Raw genomic sequence first — 21,488 nt, 5'->3', positions numbered from 1 at the left:
GGTACAGTTATAAGGTATAGGGTAGGGTTGTAGGGTATCCATTTTAGGGTACAGGGTTGTAGGGTACAGGCTTGTAGGGTATAGTTATAAGGTATAGTGTACAGGCTTGTAGGGTACATTATAGGGTACAGATTTGTAGGGTATCCATTGTAGGGTTGTAGGGTACAGTATGATTTGCATCACACTGAGGACAGGACACAACGTTTACTTAAAAAAAAAAGTTTTATTACGTTTATTAAACCAATTAGTTTTAATATTTTTTTAAAATTAAAACTTGCATGCACACACAAATGCTCAATGTTTTAATGTTTGTGAGTGTGTGTGTGAGAGAGGGAAAGTACCGGGTCCAATGAGGAAGATGTGGTGTTTTTAGTGTTTTGTTGGTTTTGGCTGGTATGAAGTTCACCTCAGCACATTCCTGGGAGCTGAAGTCAGCCTTCTGTGTGGAGTTCTCCTTTGATTCACACAAACAGTGAAGCCATCTCTTACACTTGAGCTCTCAGTCTGGGACCCGTCATCGACAGAAACACACATGCATACAAACGAACCTCACCGTGAACGGAACTCTCCTGGGCTGATGTCATGGATACGTGAGCGGTTACTGTTCTGAGAGCAGGTCTGCTTCTGGTTAACTCCCTCTCCCTCCAGCGCAGAGAGAGCTGGTCCTCGGCAGGTCTGTCCTGTCGCTCTGCTCAGTTCTGCTGTTCAGCGTTAGTCATGGACTGGGAAACCCCCCGAACTCTGAATGGTTGAGAGGCTGCCGGTGGCCCCAGCATTCTCCACATGTCCTCGCCAGGCCTTGCAGGAGCCTCTGGGCTGTGGGTTGTGTGTCTAGATGTGGCAGGAGTGGGCTGAGCGATTGGGACATCTGCTTTCACAGCGTACAGCAAGGACCAGGCCTGATCTGGGGTCAGTTTTACACCCTGCGTATGTGCTGAATGCTGATTTATGGACAGGGAGTAAGTTATTCCAGTTCAGTAGGCGTTTAGAGACGCTGACCACGTACTGGCTCAGTCTTACGCTGGCAGGTGGGATGTTCCAAACAAGCTTTATCCACCAATCAGAAATAAACAAAGAATGTTTATTCTAACATAAAGTTGACAGAACAAATAGAAATTATTTTACCACATCGGTTTTGTACTGCTAATTACGGCTAAATGTCCATGACTCTCACGCTCATCACAATTCTGTTTGTCACTTTTTAAAGCCATTTTCCCCGTGTGTCTACAGTTCCATATATCTTACAATTTTGTGATATGAAAGATATTTTGTGATGCTAACTTTTCAAGATGTTTGTCATTTGTCTCATAGATATTTTCATATCATGAAAATTTAATCATTTAGTCTATTTAATCATTCAGGGAGGTGTGTTGCCCAGATGCCCAAATCTTTGGGTTTCCATAACTACTCTCCCCCAAAATGCAAAATCATGATCACATGGAGCAGAAACAGCAGCACTCGTAGCGCGTTGTGTCCCCATGGCACCACGGGCTGTCGGGAGCGTAGCGCGTCATGTCAGCCGACTGGGGCAGTACTGTGCTCCTGAGTGACATTGGGGCAAACTAATACCTGTGAATGATAGTCAGTTTTAATTATATTCGACCATGACTTTTGTTTGATCTTTGACCCCTTATCTAGATTGTCCAGCGAGAGGCAGTGGTGGGCCTGACAGATGAGGGTTTAGTGCCAGAGGTCATGACCCCGACAGCTACCCCCTGTTGTCTGGAGCTGCCAATAAAAAGTCATTCAGGGAAACCTGGAAAAGGTGGGCGTCACACCAAACACAGTCACCATGGAAATATGACTGACAGGTCACTGACACAGGTTCACCACAGCTAAACTCACCACAGCTAAACTGTACTGAAACGCTGTACTGGAACACTAATGAAACACTGTACTGAAACATTGTACTGAAACTCTGGTCTCATCTTCCTCCATTTAATGAGGTTAATATGATTATTTGGAAGAATTGTAGCATCTCTGGATAATAATTATTATTCAGCCTAAAGCCCCTTTAGAGCAGAGAAAAGTGCTGATGTGGTCTAATGAATCCCCAGGATTAGGCTCAGGCCGAGAGCAGCGAGTGTGGTGCTGTTATGGCGTATCTGGGACCTTTGTGTCAGTGGGGTGTGAATCCATTTGGTTAAGGGTATTCGTGATTCTCTGTACTGAACTTATAACATGTAGAGCCTATAATTATTAAAGCATGCAGTTATTTAAACCAATATATAATTAATTAAAAAACCCAAAATAATCCATAATAAATTGAGCTTTATTTTGTACTGGCACTGTGTAGTGGTGTTGACTGAATGGCGTTGGGAACCTCGATGGATCTCACACGTTTCTCTTACACTGTTCAGTGTAAGATGGTGTGAGAACTTTCCCAGCTGTGTTGGACTGTAGGCATGGTGTATGGGTGTGGGTGGGTGAGTGAGTGTGTGAAGGCTGTCAAACTGTTTGTCTGTCATGTGGGGCACACTGTGGTGAAGTAACACTGTGTGTGAATAGATCTGTGTGTGTGTATGCGTGCGCGCGTCTGTGTTTGTCTGTCCGTCATGCGGGGCATGCCATGGTGAAATAATACAGAGTGAACAGAGCTTTGTGTGTGTGTGTTTGTCCGTCATGCGGGGCATGCCATGGTGAAATAATACAGAGTGAACAGAGCTTTGTGTGTGTGTGTTTGTCCGTCATGTGGGGCATGCCGTGGAGAAGTAACACGTGTGTGAACAGAGCTGAGAGGAATGAATTGAGATACTTCAGCACGTGTAGCTGCTGTTACACGTGTATCCAAAAGCACTGATCCTGGGTCAGATCCTTAAGGACAGGTGCTGGGTCAGATCCTTAAGGACAGGTGCTGGGTCAGATCCTTAAGGACAGGTGCTGGGTCAGATCCTTATGGACTGGTCTTGGGTCAGATCCTTAAGGTCTGGTCCTGGGTCAGATTCTTCCTCCAGTCTATTGGTTTTGGTTTGGATTTTTTGGTCCCTATCACTTGCCTGGATCAGCTTGAAAAGTGAGTGAGTGTGCTTACTCCCTTACACACAGACACACACACATACACTACATGTGCGTGTGAACACACCACGTACACGTCACATACATACACCGCGCGCGCGCACACCACGTACACGTCACATACATACACCGCGCGCGCGCACACCACGTAGATGACACATACATACACCGCGCGCGCGCACACCACGTAGACGCCACATACATACACCGTGCGCGCGCACACCACGTAGACGCCACATACATACACCGCGCGCGCGCACACCACGTACACGCCACATACATACACCGCGCGCGCACCACGTACACGTCACATACATACATACACCGCGCGCGCACCACGTACACGTCACATACATACATACACCGCGCGCGCACCACGTACACGTCACATACATACATACACCGCGCGCGCACCACGTACACGTCACATGCAAACATACACCGCGCGCGCACCACGTACACGTCACATGCAAACATACACCGCGCGCGCACCACGTACACGTCACATACATACATACACCGCGCGCGCACCACGTACACGTCACATACATACATACACCGCGCGCGCACCACGTACACGTCACATACATATATACACCGCGCGCGCACCACGTACACGTCACATACATACATACACCGCGCGCGCACCACGTACACGTCACATACATACATACACCGCGCGCGCGCACCACGTACACGTCACATACATACATACACCGCGCGCGCACACCACGTACACGTCACATACATACATACACCGCGCGCGCACACCACGTACACGCCACATACATACACCGCGCGCGCACACCACGTACACGCCACATACATACACCGCGCGCGCACACCACGTACACGCCACATACATACACCGCGCGCGCACACCACGTACACGCCACATACATACACCGCGCGCACACCACGTACACGCCACATACATACACCGCGCGCACACCACGTACACGCCACATACATACACCGCGCGCACACCACGTACACGCCACATACATACACCGCGCGCACACCACGTACACGCCACATACATACACCGCGCGCACACCACGTACACGCCACATACATACACCGCACGCGCACACCACGTACACGCCACATACATACACCGCACGCGCACACCACGTACACGCCACATACATACACCGCACGCGCACACCACGTACACGCCACATACATACACCGCACGCGCACACCACGTACACGCCACATACATACACCGCACGCGCACACCACGTACACGCCACATACATACACCGCACGCGCACACCACGTACACGCCACATACATACACCGCACGCGCACACCACGTACACGCCACATACATACACCGCACGCGCACACCACGTACACGCCACATACATACACCGCACGCGCACACCACGTACACGCCACATACATACACCACGTGCGCATGCACTCACCACGTACACGTCACATACATACACCACGTGCGCATGCACTCACCACGTACACGTCACATACATACACTGCGCGCACACCACGTACACGTCACATACATACACTGCGCGCACACCACGTACACGTCACATACATACACTGCGCGCACACCACGTACACGTCACATACATACACTGCGCGCACACCACGTACACGTCACATACATACACTGCGCGCACACCACGTACACGTCACATACATACACCGCGCGCGCACACCACGTACACGCCACATACATACACAGCTCGCGCACACCACGTACACGCCACATACATACACAGCTCGCGCACACCACGTACACGTCACATACATACACCACGTGCGCATGCACTCACCACGTACACGTCACATACATACACCGCACGCGCACACCATGTACACGTCACATACATACACCACGTGCACATGCACTCACCACGTACACGTCACATACATACACCACGCGCACACCACGTACACGTCACATACATACACCGCGCGCACACCACGTACACGTCACATACATACACCGCGCGCACACCACGTACACGTCACATACATACACCGCGCGCACACCACGTACACGTCACATACATACACCGCGCGCACACCACGTACACGTCACATACATACACCGCGCGCACACCACGTACACGTCACATACATACACCGCGCGCACACCACGTACACGTCACATACATACACCGCGCGCACACCACGTACACGTCACATACATACACCGCGCGCACACCACGTACACGTCACATACATACACCGCGCGCACACCACGTACACGTCACATACATACACCGCGCACACGTCACATACATACACCGCGCACACGTCACATACATACACCGCGCACACGTCACATACATACACCGCGCACACGTCACATACATACACCGCGCACACGTCACATACATACACCGCGCACACGTCACATACATACACCGCGCACACGTCCCATACATACACCGCGCACACGTCCCATACATACACCGCACGCGCACACCACGTACACGCCACATACATACACCGTGCGCATGCACTCACCACGTACACGCCACATACACACGCCGCGCGCGCACACCACGTACACGCCACATACACACGCCGCGCGCGCACACCACGTACACGCCACATACACATGCCGCGCGCGCACACCACGTACACGCCACATACACACGCCGCGCGCGCACACCACGTACACGCCACATACATACACCACACGCGCCTGCGCGTGCACACACCACGTACACGTCACATACATACACCGCGCGCACACCACGTACACGTCACATACATACACCGCGCGCACACCACGTACACGTCACATACATACACCGCGCGCACACCACGTACATGCCACATACATACACCGCACGCGCACACCACGTACACATCACATACATACACCACGTGCGCATGCACTCACCACGTACACGTCACATACATACACCGCGCGCACACCACGTACACGTCACATACATACACCGCACGCACACCACGTACACGTCACATACATACACCGCGCGCACACCACGTACACGTCACATACATACACCGCGCGCACACCACGTACACGTCACATACATACACCGCGCGCACACCACGTACACGCCACATACATACACCGCGCGCACACCACGTACACGCCACATACATACACCGCACGCGCACACCACGTACACGCCACATACATACACCGCACGCGTACACCACGTACACGCCACATACATACACCGCACGCGCACACCACGTACACGCCACATACATACACCGCACGCGCACACCACGTACACGCCACATACATACACCGCACGCGCACACCACGTACACGCCACATACATACACCGCACGCGCACACCACGTACACGCCACATACATACACCGCACGCGCACACCACGTACACGCCACATACATACACCGCACGCGCACACCACGTACACGCCACATACATACACCGCACGCGCACACCACGTACACGCCACATACATACACCACGTGCGCATGCACTCACCACGTACACGTCACATACATACACTGCGCGCACACCACGTACACGCCACATACATACGCCGCGTGCACACCACGTACACGCCACATACATACGCCGCGCGCGCACACCACGTACACGCCACATACACACACCGCGCGCGCACACCACGTACACGCCACATACATACACCACACGCGCCTGCGCGTGCACACACCACGTACACGTCACATACATACACCGCGCGCACACCACGTTCACGTCATATACATACACCACGTGCGCATGCACTCACCACGTACACGTCACATACATACACCGCGCGCACACCACGTACACGTCACATACATACACCGCACGCACACCACGTACACGTCACATACATACACCGCGCGCACACCACGTACACGTCACATACATACACCGCGCGCACACCACGTACACGCCACATACATACACCGCGCGCACACCACGTACACGCCACATACATACACCGCGCGCACACCACGTACACGCCACATACATACACCGCACGCGCACACCACGTACACGCCACATACATACACCGCACGCGCACACCACGTACACGCCACATACATACACCGCACGCGCACACCACGTACACGCCACATACATACACCGCACGCGCACACCACGTACACGCCACATACATACACCGCACGCGCACACCACGTACACGCCACATACATACACCGCACGCGCACACCACGTACACGCCACATACATACACCGCACGCGCACACCACGTACACGCCACATACATACACCGCACGCGCACACCACGTACACGCCACATACATACACCGCACGCGCACACCACGTACACGCCACATACATACACCACGTGCGCATGCACTCACCACGTACACGTCACATACATACACTGCGCGCACACCACGTACACATCACATACAAACACTGCGCGCACACCACGTACACGTCACATACATACACTGCGCGCACACCACGTACACGTCACATACATACACCGCGCGCGCACACCACGTACACGCCACATACATACGCCGCGCGCGCACACCACGTACACGCCACATACATACGCCGCGCGCGCACACCACGTACACGCCACATACATATGCCGCGCGCGCACACCACGTACACGCCACATACACACGCCGCGCGCGCACACCACGTACACGCCACATACATACACCACACGCGCCTGCGCGTGCACACACCACGTACACGTCACATACATACACCGCGCGCACACCACGTACACGTCACATACATACACCGCGCGCACACCACGTACACGTCACATACATACACCGCGCGCACACCACGTACACGCCACATACATACACCGCACGCGCACACCACGTACACGTCACATACATACACCACTTGCGCATGCACTCACCACGTACACGTCACATACATACACCGCGCGCACACCACGTACACGTCACATACATACACCGCACGCACACCACGTACACGTCACATACATACACCGCGGGCACACCACGTACACGTCACATACATACACCGCGCGCACACCACGTACACGTCACATACATACACCGCGCGCACACCACGTACACGCCACATACATACACCGCGCGCACACCACGTACACGCCACATACATACACCGCACGCGCACACCACGTACACGCCACATACATACACCGCACGCGCACACCACGTACACGCCACATACATACACCGCGCGCACACCACGTACACGTCACATACATACACCGCGCGCACACCACGTACACGTCACATACATACACCGCGCGCACACCACGTACACGCCACATACATACACCGCACGCGCACACCACGTACACGTCACATACATACACCACTTGCGCATGCACTCACCACGTACACGTCACATACATACACCGCGCGCACACCACGTACACGTCACATACATACACCGCACGCACACCACGTACACGTCACATACATACACCGCGGGCACACCACGTACACGTCACATACATACACCGCGCGCACACCACGTACACGTCACATACATACACCGCGCGCACACCACGTACACGCCACATACATACACCACACGCGCCTGCGCGTGCACACACCACGTACACGTCACATACATACACCGCGCGCACACCACGTACACGTCACATACATACACCGCGCGCACACCACGTACACGTCACATACATACACCGCGCGCACACCACGTACACGCCACATACATACACCGCACGCGCACACCACGTACACGTCACATACATACACCACTTGCGCATGCACTCACCACGTACACGTCACATACATACACCGCGCGCACACCACGTACACGTCACATACATACACCGCACGCACACCACGTACACGTCACATACATACACCGCGGGCACACCACGTACACGTCACATACATACACCGCGCGCACACCACGTACACGTCACATACATACACCGCGCGCACACCACGTACACGCCACATACATACACCGCGCGCACACCACGTACACGCCACATACATACACCGCACGCGCACACCACGTACACGCCACATGCATACACCGCACGCGTACACCACGTACACGCCACATACATACACCGCACGCGCACGCCACATACATACACCGCACGCGTACACCACGTACACGCCACATACATACACCGCACGCGCACACCACGTACACGCCACATACATACACCGCACGCGCACACCACGTACACGCCACATACATACACCACACGCGCACACCACGTACACGCCACATACATACACCACACGCGCACACCACGTACACGCCACATACATACACCGCACGCGCACACCACGTACACGCCACATACATACACCGCACGCGCACACCACGTACACGCCACATACATACACCGCACGCGCACACCACGTACACGCCACATACATACACCGCACGCGCACACCACGTACACGCCACATACATACACCGCACGCGCACACCACGTACACGCCACATACATACACCACGTGCGCATGCACTCACCACGTACACGTCACATACATACACTGCGCGCACACCACGTACACGTCACATACATACACTGCGCGCACACCAAGTACACGTCACATACATACACTGCGCGCACACCACGTACACGTCACATACATACACTGCGCGCACACCACGTACACGTCACATACATACACTGCGCGCACACCACGTACACGTCACATACATACACTGCGCGCACACCACGTACACGTCACATACATACACCGCGCGCGCACACCACGTACACGCCACATACATACACAGCTCGCGCACACCACGTACACGCCACATACATACACAGCTCGCGCACACCACGTACACGTCACATACATACACCACGTGCGCATGCACTCACCACGTACACGTCACATACATACACCGCACGCGCACACCATGTACACGTCACATACATACACCACGTGCACATGCACTCACCACGTACATGTCACAAACATTCACCGCGCGCACACCACGTACACGTCACATACATACACCGCGCGCACACCACGTACACGTCACATACATACACCGCGCGCACACCACGTACACGTCACATACATACACCGCGCGCACACCACGTACACGTCACATACATACACCGCGCGCACACCACGTACACGTCACATACATACACCGCGCGCACACCACGTACACGTCACATACATACACCGCGCACACACCACGTACACGTCACATACATACACCGCGCACACGTCACATACATACACCGCGCACACGTCACATACATACACCGCGCACACGTCACATACATACACCGCGCACACGTCACATACATACACCGCGCACACGTCACATACATACACCGCGCACACGTCACATACATACACCGCGCACACGTCACATACATACACCGCGCGCACACCACGTACACGTCCCATACATACACCGCACGCGCACACCACGTACACGCCACATACATACACCGTGCGCATGCACTCACCACGTACACGTCACATACATACACTGCGCGCACACCACGTACACGTCACATACATGCACTGCGCGCACACCACGTACACGTCACATACATACACTGCGCGCACACCACGTACACGTCACATACAAACACTGCGCGCACACCACGTACACGTCACATACATACACTGCGCGCACACCACGTACACGTCACATACATACACCGCGCGCGCACACCACGTACACGCCACATACATACACCGCGCGCGCACACCACGTACACGCCACATACATACACCGCTCGCGCACACCACGTACACGCCACATACATACATACACCGCTCGCGCACACCACGTACACGCCACATACATACATACACCGCGCGCGCACACCACGTACACGCCACATACATACACCGCGCGTGCACACCACGTACACGCCACATACATACACCACACACGCCTGCGCGTGCACACACCACGTACACGTCACATACATACACCGCGCGCACACCACGTACACGTCACATACATACACCGCGCGGACACCACGTACACGCCACATACATACACCGCGCGAACACCACGTACACGTCACATACATACATACACCGCGCGCGCACACCACGTACACGCCACATACATACACCGTGCGTGCACACCACGTACACGCCACATACATACACCACACACGCCTGCGCGTGCACACACCACGTACACGTCACATACATACACCGCGCGCACACCACGTACACGTCACATACATACACCGCGCGGACACCACGTACACGCCACATACATACACCGCGCGAACACCACGTACACGTCACATACATACACCGCGCGAACACCACGTACACGTCACATACATACACCGCGCGCACACCACGTACACGTCACATACATACACCGCGCGCACACCACGTACACGTCACATACATACACCGCGCGAACACCACGTACACGTCACATACATACACCGCGCGCACACCACGTACACGTCACATACATACACCGCGCGCACACCACGTACACGTCACATACATACACCGCGCGCACACCACGTACACGTCACATACATACACCGCGCGCACACCACGTACACGCCACATACATACACTGCACGCGCACACCACGTACACGCCACATACATACACCGCGCGCGCACACCACGTACATGCCACATACATACACCGCTCGCGCACACCACGTACATGCCACATACATACATACACCGCGCGCGCACACCACATACACGCCACATACATACACCGCGCGCGCACACCACGTACACGCCACATACATACACCACGCGCACACCACGTACACGTCACATACATACATACACCGCACGCGCACACCACATACATGCCACATACATACACCGCACGCGCACACCACATACATGCCACATACATACACCGCGCGCGCACACCACGTACACGCCACATACATACACCGCGCTCACACCACGTACACGTCACATACATACACCGCGCGCACACCACGTACACGTCACATACATACACCGCGCGGACACCACGTACACGCCACATACATACACCGCGCGAACACCACGTACACGTCACATACATACACCGCGCGAACACCACGTACACGTCACATACATACACCGCGCGCACACCACGTACACGTCACATACATACACCGCGCGCACACCACATACACGTCACATACATACACCGCGCGCACACCACGTACACGCCACATACATACACCGCGCGCACACCACGTACACGCCACATACATACACCGCGCGCACACCACGTACACGCCACATACATACACCGCGTGCACACCACGTACACGCCACATACATACACCGTGTGCACACCACGTACACGCCACATACATACACCGCACGCGCACACCACGTACACGCCACATACATACACCGCACGCGCACACCACCTACATGCCACATACATACACCGCACGCGCACACCACGTACACGCCACATACATACTCCGTGCGCGCCCGTGCACACACCACGTACACACCATGTACACGTCACATACATACACCGCGCGCACGCCACATACACGCCACATACATACACCGCGCGCGCACACCACGTACACGCCACATACATACACCACGCGCACACCACGTACACGTCACATACATACATACACCGCGCGCGCACACCACATACACGCCACATACATACACCACGCGCGCACACCACGTACACGCCACATACATACACCGCGCTCACACCACGTACACGTCACATACATACACCGCGCGCACACCACGTACACGTCACATACATACACCGCGCGGACACCACGTACACGCCACATACATACACCGCGCGAACACCACGTACACGTCACATACATACACCGCGCGCACACCACGTACACGTCACATACATACACCGCGCGCACACCACGTACACGTCACATACATACACCGCGCGCACACCACGTACACGCCACATACATACACCGCGCGCACACCACGTACACGCCACATACATACACCGCGCGCACACCACGTACACGCCACATACATACACCGCGTGCACACCACGTACACGCCACATACATACACCGCACGCGCACACCACGTACACGCCACATACATACACCGCACGCGCACACCACCTACATGCCACATACATACACCGCACGCGCACACCACGTACACGCCACATACATACTCCGTGCGCGCCCGTGCACACACCACGTACACACCATGTACACGTCACATACATACACCGCGCGCACACCACGTACACGCCACATACATACACCGCTCACGCACACCACGTACACGCCACATACATACATACACCGCTCACGCATACCACGTACATGCCACATACATACATATACCGCTCGCGCACACCACGTACACGCCACATACATACATACACCGCGCGCGCACACCACATACACGCCACATACATACACCGCGCGCGCACACCACGTACACGCCACATACATACACCGCGCGCGCACACCACGTACACGCCACATACATACACCACACGCGCCTGCGGGTGCACACACCACGTACACGTCACATACATACACCGCACGCACACCACGTACACGCCACATACATAACACCGCGCGCACACCACGTACACGTCACATACATACACCGCGCGCACACCACGTACACGTCACATACATACACCGCGCGCACACCACGTACTCGTCACATACATACACCGCACGCGCACACCACCTACACGCCACATACATACACCGCACGCGCACACCACCTATACGCCACATACATACACCGCGTGCGCCCGTGCACACACCACGTACACACCACGTACACGTCACATACATGCACCGCGCGCGCACACCACGTACATGCCACATACATACACCGCTTGCGCACACCACGTACATGCCACATACATACATACACCGTGCGCGCACACCACATACACGCCACATACATACACCGCGCGCGCACACCACGTACACGCCACATACATGCACCGCGCGCGCACACCACGTACACGCCACATACATACACCACACGCGCCTGCGCGTGCACACACCACGTACACGTCACATACATACACCGTGCGCACACCACGTACACGTCACATACATACACCGCGAGCACACCACGTACACGTCACATACATACACCGCGCGCACACCACGTACACGTCACATACATACACCGCGCGCACACCACGTATACGTCACATACATACACCGCGCGCACACCACGTACACGCCACATACATACACCGCACGCGCACACCACGTACACGCCACATACATACACTGCGCGCGCCCGTGCACACACCACGTACACACCACGTACACGTCACATACATACACCGCGCGCACACCACGTACATGCCACATACATACACCGCACGTGCACACCACATACACGCCACATACACCGCACGCGCACACCACGTACACGTCACATACATACACCGCGCGCACACCACGTACACGTCACATACATACACCACGCGTGCACACTAGCTAAACCCTCAGATGTAGTGAGGGGTTGAGTGGGTGTTGATGGCAGAGAGGAATAACAACTGAGGGGGAACAAAGCTTTCCAGAAGATTCCAGATCTGTCCACACTCTAGATGGGCCCACATCACACATACACACACACACACGCAACACATATGCACACCATACACAACACACACACCCAACACATATATATGCACACCACACACACACATGCAAAACCAGACACACAACAAACACACTCTTGCACACACAGGCACATACCTGTCTGATTCTGGGACACTTCATAAAGGGGATCTCAGCTCAGCTGAACTACTGGTCCCCTGTTCTTACTAACACAGTCTCTCTGGGGCCCAACACATCAGCTTCCCTGTTTAGTGAGAGAGAGAGAGGGAGAGAAATGGGGGTTGGGGATTGCTATGTTTACTGTTCTGATCCTATGATAGGACACACTGAACACACAGAGCTCCTTTCAGTCCTGTCTCTGCTCTCAGACACACACACACCACACACAAACACACACTGCAGGAAGTGCTGACTCTGCAGGGTCTATTTTACACACCGCTCTGTGTATATGGCATGGGTCTGTAAGTTTGTGTGTGCGGGTGTGTACATGTGAGTTGTGTGTTTGTGTCTTAAATTAGGGCTAGATCAATACATGTGTCTGTAATTTGTGAGTCTGCATAATTCCACAGACAACATAGCTCTGGCTGGAGTGTTTACAAAAATCCTCTCCTTTCACCCTACGCCTACTGTGTGTGTGTGTGTGTGTGGGGGGGGGGGGTTGCTTGTGTGTGTGTGTGTCTGTGTGTGCATGTGTGTTTTATAGTTGTCTGGTTGTGTTTAGATGACGCTGTTATTTTGTGAGTCATCCAAACGCACTCACACACTCTTCACTGTAGACTGTGTGTTTGTGTGTGTGTGTGTGTGTGTGTGCGCGCGCAAGTGCATACAGTGAACTACTGCAGAGAGGAGACTATTGCTGAATTAGTCCATAATGTGACTGTATTTAGCAATGTATTCGTATTTCTAAACAATCATATTTATTCACAATTCATGATAACACATAATTTTTTAGATATTAATAATTTCAGAACAACAGTTTCTTATATTTAAATAAAAGTCAAATGGTTGTTGTAGTTATCAAGGTAATTGGATTTGGACCTCCTGGAACTTTCTTGAAAAAACTGTCTTACTGTCTTGAGTTCTAATTTTCTAATTTTGTAATAATTATCTGATTTAAAAGTTTCTGTTTCAAGTGTTTCTTTGTCCCTGATATGGACAAAGTCTTTTGTGTCTCCTGTGTGGTTGTGTGTGTGTGGTTGTGATTATGTAATGTTACTGTAATCTGCTGTTTTTGTGTGTGGTTGTTATTGTAATGTGCTGTATCGTGTGGTTGGGTAATTGTGGTTGTGTAGTTGTGTTATTGTAATGTGCTTTGTTTGGGCTCAGTAATAGGGTTCCTGCTCATTTATAATTTAGGGTTAGTTGGGGTTAGTCTTAGTTAGGATTCGTCTTAGGGATAGTGTTAGGGTTTTGGTTAGTTGGGGTTTGGGTTTCAGTGAGGGTTTGGGTTACTGAGGATTTGGGTTAGTGTTTTGGTTAGTGAGGGTTAGTGTTTTGGTTAGTGAGGGTTAGTGTTTTGGTTAGTGAGGGTTTGGGTTAGTGAGGGTTATTGTTTGGGTTAGTGAGGGTTAGTGAGGGTTTGGGTTAGTGAGGGTTAGTGTTTTGGTTAGTGAGGGTTTGGGTTAGTAAGGGTTAGTGTTTGGGTTAGTGAGGGTTAGTGAGGGTTTGGGTTAGTGAGGGTTAGTGTTTTGGTTAGTGAGGGTTTGGGTTAGTGAGGGTTAGTATTTGGGTTAGTGAGGGTTTGGGTTAGTGTTTGGGTTAGTGAGGGTTAGTGTTTTGGTTAGTGAGGGTTTGGGTTACTGAGGGTTAGTGTTTGGGTTAGTGAGGGTTAGTGTTTGGGTTACTGAAGGTTACCTGTCATCCTCTGGCTGACAACCACCACAACAGCAACGATTTGTGAAAAAAAATAAAAAATAAAAAAGCCAATGAACGTCTGTTCTGGTTTTGTAGAAGTCCTGGTCTCAGTTGGGAAGAGTACGTGTGTCTAAAACACATCATGCACAAGAACGTTTGTCAAGGGCAACAGCACATCTGCTGGCTGGGATGGAGGTGTGGTGGGAGGGGCTACAGCATTGGGCATCAGGGGGTGGTGGGAGGAGCCACAGCAGGGGGCATCGGGGGTGGTTAGGGTTGACGCTCAGTAACATCATGACATCAGGGGTACGTGCATCTCGGCAGAAAGCGAGACTAGATTATTAGGCATGTCCAGGTATGAGGGTATGTGAATTAGGGAACTATAATGTGATGATGGACTCAGATCTAGATATGGCAGCACAGATAAAAGGAGCCAGAAGGAGCCACAGGCACGAGGCAGCCTGGAACCTCAGCTCTCCACCTCTCAGTCAACAAACCTGAGTGACGGCATCATCACATCCCAGTTTACCAGAACTGTCAGTGCCCACGGACCCCCAGAGCTACACCTCTACCTAAGATGGGAAGTGGTTAATAAAATGCCTGACTGTACAAAGACTGTGTCTGAGTCTGGAACCTTTACAGAAGGTTATTCCACAGTGTGGGAGCGTTATAGGAAAAGCCTCCACCCCCTGCGGTAGTTTCTTGGTCCTAGTAAAGAGCTGCACCTTTTCATCTAAGCAGATGTGGTTCTCTAAGGTACTGTGGGCAGGATCAGTCAGTGCTCTGGTTTTAAATGAGCTTTATAAATAAAACTTCCTCTGTTACTGACGTTGCCTGTCTGGGTCGGAGCCGCTCATTTGGGAGGTCATGACCTGTAGGTCATTAAAGCATGTGGAGCTGCTGCTAGTACTGACCTTTAACCTCTCGGTTTCAGTTTGGGTCGAGAGGATTGAGGTGAAGGGCATCACACAAAAGGCAGATTCATCACTAGAGTACACACTGGAGGTGAGTGAGCGTGCGCGTACACACACCACACACACACACACACACACACACACACACACACACACACACTGGAGGTGAGTGAGCACACCACACTCACACACACACATGCTGGAGGTGAGTGAGCACACCACACTCACACACACACATGCTGGAGGTGAGTGAGCGGGCGCGCACACACACACACACACACACATGCTGGAGGTGAGTGAGCACACCACACTCACACACACATACCGGAGGTGAGTGAGCGTGCGCACACACACCACACACACACACGTGCCGGAGGTGAGTAAGCGTGCGCACACACACACACCACACACACACATGCTGGAGGTGAGTGAGCGTGCGCACACACACACACCACACACACACATGCTGGAGGTGAGTGAGCGTGCGCACACACACACCACACACACACATGCTGGAGGTGAGTGAGCGTGCGCACACACACCCCACACACACACACACACACACACATGCTGGAGGTGAGTGAGCATGCGCACACACACACCACACACACACACACACACATGCTGGAGGTGAGTGAGCGTGCGCACACACACACCACACACACACATGCTGGAGGTGAGTGAGCGTGCGCACACACACACACCACACACACACATGCTGGAGGTGAGTGAGCGTGCGCACACACACACACCACACACACACATGCTGGAGGTGAGTGAGCGTGCGCACACACACACACCACACACACACATGCTGGAGGTGAGTGAGCGTGCGCACACACACACCACACACACACATGCTGGAGGTGAGTGAGCGTGCGCACACACACACCACACACACACATGCTGGAGGTGAGTGAGCGTGTGCACACACACACCACACACACCACACACACACACACACATGCTGGAGGTGAGTGAGCGTGCGCACACACACACACCACACACACACACACATGCTGGAGGTGAGTGAGCGTGCACACACACACACACACCACACTCACATGCTGGAGGTGAGTGAGCGTGCGCACACACACACACCACACACACACGCTGGAGGTGAGTGAGCGTGCGCACACACACACACCACACACACACACCACACACACACACATGCTGGAGGTGAGTGAGCGTGCGCACACACACACACCACACTCACATGCTGGAGGTGAGTGAGCGTGCGCACACACCACACACACACACGCTGGAGGTGAGTGAGCGTGCACTCACACACACACACACACACACTCCACACTCACACACATGCTGGAGGTAAGTGAGCGTGCGCACACACACACACAAACAAACCTCCTGAGCATCCTTATCTTCACTACCACAGTATCACTGGGCTCTGAGTAATGTTACGCTCTGGTTAATGCTCTTTACTGGTTTACTAGTTACTGGTTTGTTTTTATAAAGATTTCTCTGTTTTTTTTCCTCCAGGTTCTGTGGTCTGACACTACACTGTCAACTGTTGGCAAAACGTCTCAGGACGTGGTAGAGCTGATCACCCAGGTGTGTGTATGTGTGTGAGTAGATGTGTGCACATGCATATCAGTGCATCTGTACTTGGTATGTGTGTGTCGGTGTGTGTGTGTGTCGGTGTGTGTGTGTCAATGTCTTTGTGTGTGCGAGTGAGTGCGCGAGTGCGAGAATGCGCGTGATTGCGAGTGCGTGAGTGTGCCTGTGCGTGAGTGTGTCTGTGCGTGAGTGCGAGTGTGTCTGCGTGCACTAGTGAGTTCGCAAGAGTGCGAGTTCATGAGTGAGTTCACGTGCGTGCGCAAGTGTGAGTGCGCGCAAGAGTGTGCATGAGTGCGTGTGTGAGTGCGTGTGCGTGTACGTGCAAGAGTGTGCATGCGTGTGCAAGTGCGAGTGCGCGTGTGTGAGTCTGCGAGTGTGTGCGTGCGCGGGAGTGTGCGTGTGCGGGAGTGTGCGTGCGTGCGTGAGAGTCTGCGAGTGTGTGTGTGCGCGGGAGTGTGTGCGCGAGTGCATGAGTGTGCACGAGTACGCGAGTGCATGAGTGTGTGCGAGCGCACGTGCGTTAGTGAGCGTGAGTGAGGGTGGGTGTGTGGGTGTGGGTGGGTGTGGGTGTGGGTGAACCTCTAGTTCCTTTCAGCTTTAGTGATTCTGACAGATATTTGGAGCACTGGTGTGTTATGACATAAATACTGCAGGTGGGGTAGGTGGTGTAGGAGGTGGTGTATGTGTAGGTGGTGTAGGTGAAGTAGTGTTTGTTCACTAGTCTGGACATGCCCTCCTGAAGTCACAGACCATGAGACTTTTGTGAGACTGACTGGAGTTTTATGTGAGATGTGATCTGACTCCGTCACACAACTTCAGTCTGTCCTCCAAAACAAAACCTTGATTGCAGCACCACAAATCTGCAGCTGAGGGATCAGCGTGTGTGTGTGTGTGTGTGTTTGTGATTGCTTCTTGGTGTTTGGTTGTTTGTGAGAGTTGTGTAAATGTGTTTGTTACTGTTTGTGTCTTGGTGGGTAGATGTGTGTGAACTGTGCAAATGAGTGCATTTGTGTGTGCATGTAGCTCTCCCAGATCTTTCCTGATGACTGTCTGGAGAAGTTCCTGCCCCAGCCTGGCCTGGATGAGCTAGGTCCAAGGTTACTACACTCACACACACACAAACATACACATACAAACACATCCACTACTTACATCAACACAGTTATGCATGCGTGCGTGCACACACATGCAAGCAAGCAAGCAGTTACTTTTTGAAAGATACTCCGTCACAGATCAAACACATCACTCTGCAATTAATTTACTTTAATTTCAGATTTATATATAGATTTAGATTTTGACAAAAGGTAAGTCTGTCAAATTCATTGTTTTTATACATCTTGTGTATTAGATGTACAGTTTTTTAACATTTGTAACATAGTAAAAGAGTAACGGTGTAACAATATAACTGTAACAGTGGATAACCAGTGTGTTCTGTTTCTGCCTCCACTCATTAAGACTCTTCACATGTATCTCCACAAAAAAGCCCATTTCTTGCCCAGAATGCACTGTGGCTCTCAGAACCGTATCTCACCTGGTTCTGTCCAAACACATAACCTGACATCTGTCAGTCTCAGTACAATCACCTAAAAATCTCTAATAGCCCTCAACAACACTAGCAACCTTTAGTAGGGCTTCTAAGCTTTATACTTTTAGTGTTTTTATAATCTTATTTTGCTTTGGTTGAACATGTTTACAAATAAAATACACTTCAGCACTATTTGACAACATAGTTGCACTGAATGTATACGGATCAGATCCCTCCATTATAGAGGTCAGTCTCATAGATGCTGTCTCCTCCTGTTGGTTATGTGATAACATGATCAACGTTACACCTAAACACGGTTGGGGGAACGTTTTGTGTGTGTGTTTTCTTGTTCACTCGGAACTTAATGTAAGAATATTGAAAACTGATTTCACTGACTGTATTATACATCATTCATGTGGACATTTAAAAATAAAGCTTATGGTTTATATTATTGATGTTTTGTAGAGTGTGGTAGAACAGTATGTGTGGGGTTTGCTTGGTTTAGTCCACACAGTGCTGCTGCTCCAACTGTGGAACTCAAAATCATAAAACGCTTGTTAGCAGTAAAAATTATCTGTCAAAAATCATAAAAATCAGCTCTATTAGATGAGTCATGGATGGTATTCAACCCTTCATCAGTCAGCGTTGTGGACAGGGGGCCAGTGTAATGGACAGACAGACAGGAGGCCAGTGTAGTGGACAGACAGACAGGGGGCCAGTGTAGTGGACAGACAGACAGGGGGCCAGTGTAGTGGACAGACAGACAGGGGGCCAGTGTAGTGGACAGAGAGACAGGGGGCCAGTGTAGTGGACAGAGAGACAGGGGCCAGTGTAGTGGACAGAGAGACAGGGGGCCAGTGTAGTGGACAGAGAGACAGGGGGCCAGTGTAGTGGACAGAGAGACAGGGGGCCAGTGTAGTGGACAGAGAGACAGGGGGCCAGTGTAGTGGACAGAGAGACAGGGGGCCAGTGTAGCTTGGATATGAATAATGGTCTTTTTCCTTCTACTGTTCATTCAAATTAAATCACTGATCATTCAGAACAAACAAAACCACCTACACCTGTACTCTATCCCAA

General features: G+C 52.5%; 1 protein-coding gene across 2 annotated transcripts in view; it reads left to right on the top strand.

Moving 5' to 3' along the window:
- zcchc14 (zinc finger, CCHC domain containing 14) overlaps positions 1-21,488 on the top strand; it is a 41,885-nt gene that overhangs the window by 2,153 nt on the left and 18,244 nt on the right. For both annotated transcript variants that reach the window (XM_081698568.1, XM_035532102.2), the window contains exons 2-5: positions 1,639-1,765; positions 17,326-17,396; positions 18,809-18,880; positions 19,910-19,983. In XM_081698568.1, coding sequence (XP_081554694.1) covers positions 1,639-1,765; positions 17,326-17,396; positions 18,809-18,880; positions 19,910-19,983 — 344 coding nt within the window. The remainder of the gene's footprint in view (positions 1-1,638; positions 1,766-17,325; positions 17,397-18,808; positions 18,881-19,909; positions 19,984-21,488) is intronic.

Source organism: Electrophorus electricus, chromosome 16, assembly GCF_041902795.1.
Source record: "Electrophorus electricus isolate QZ-2024a chromosome 16, ASM4190279v1, whole genome shotgun sequence".
In the NCBI taxonomy this organism is placed as follows: Eukaryota; Metazoa; Chordata; class Actinopteri; order Gymnotiformes; family Gymnotidae; genus Electrophorus; species Electrophorus electricus.
Note: the sequence above shows the minus strand (reverse complement) of the source record. Positions and strands in the feature narration are given on the sequence as shown.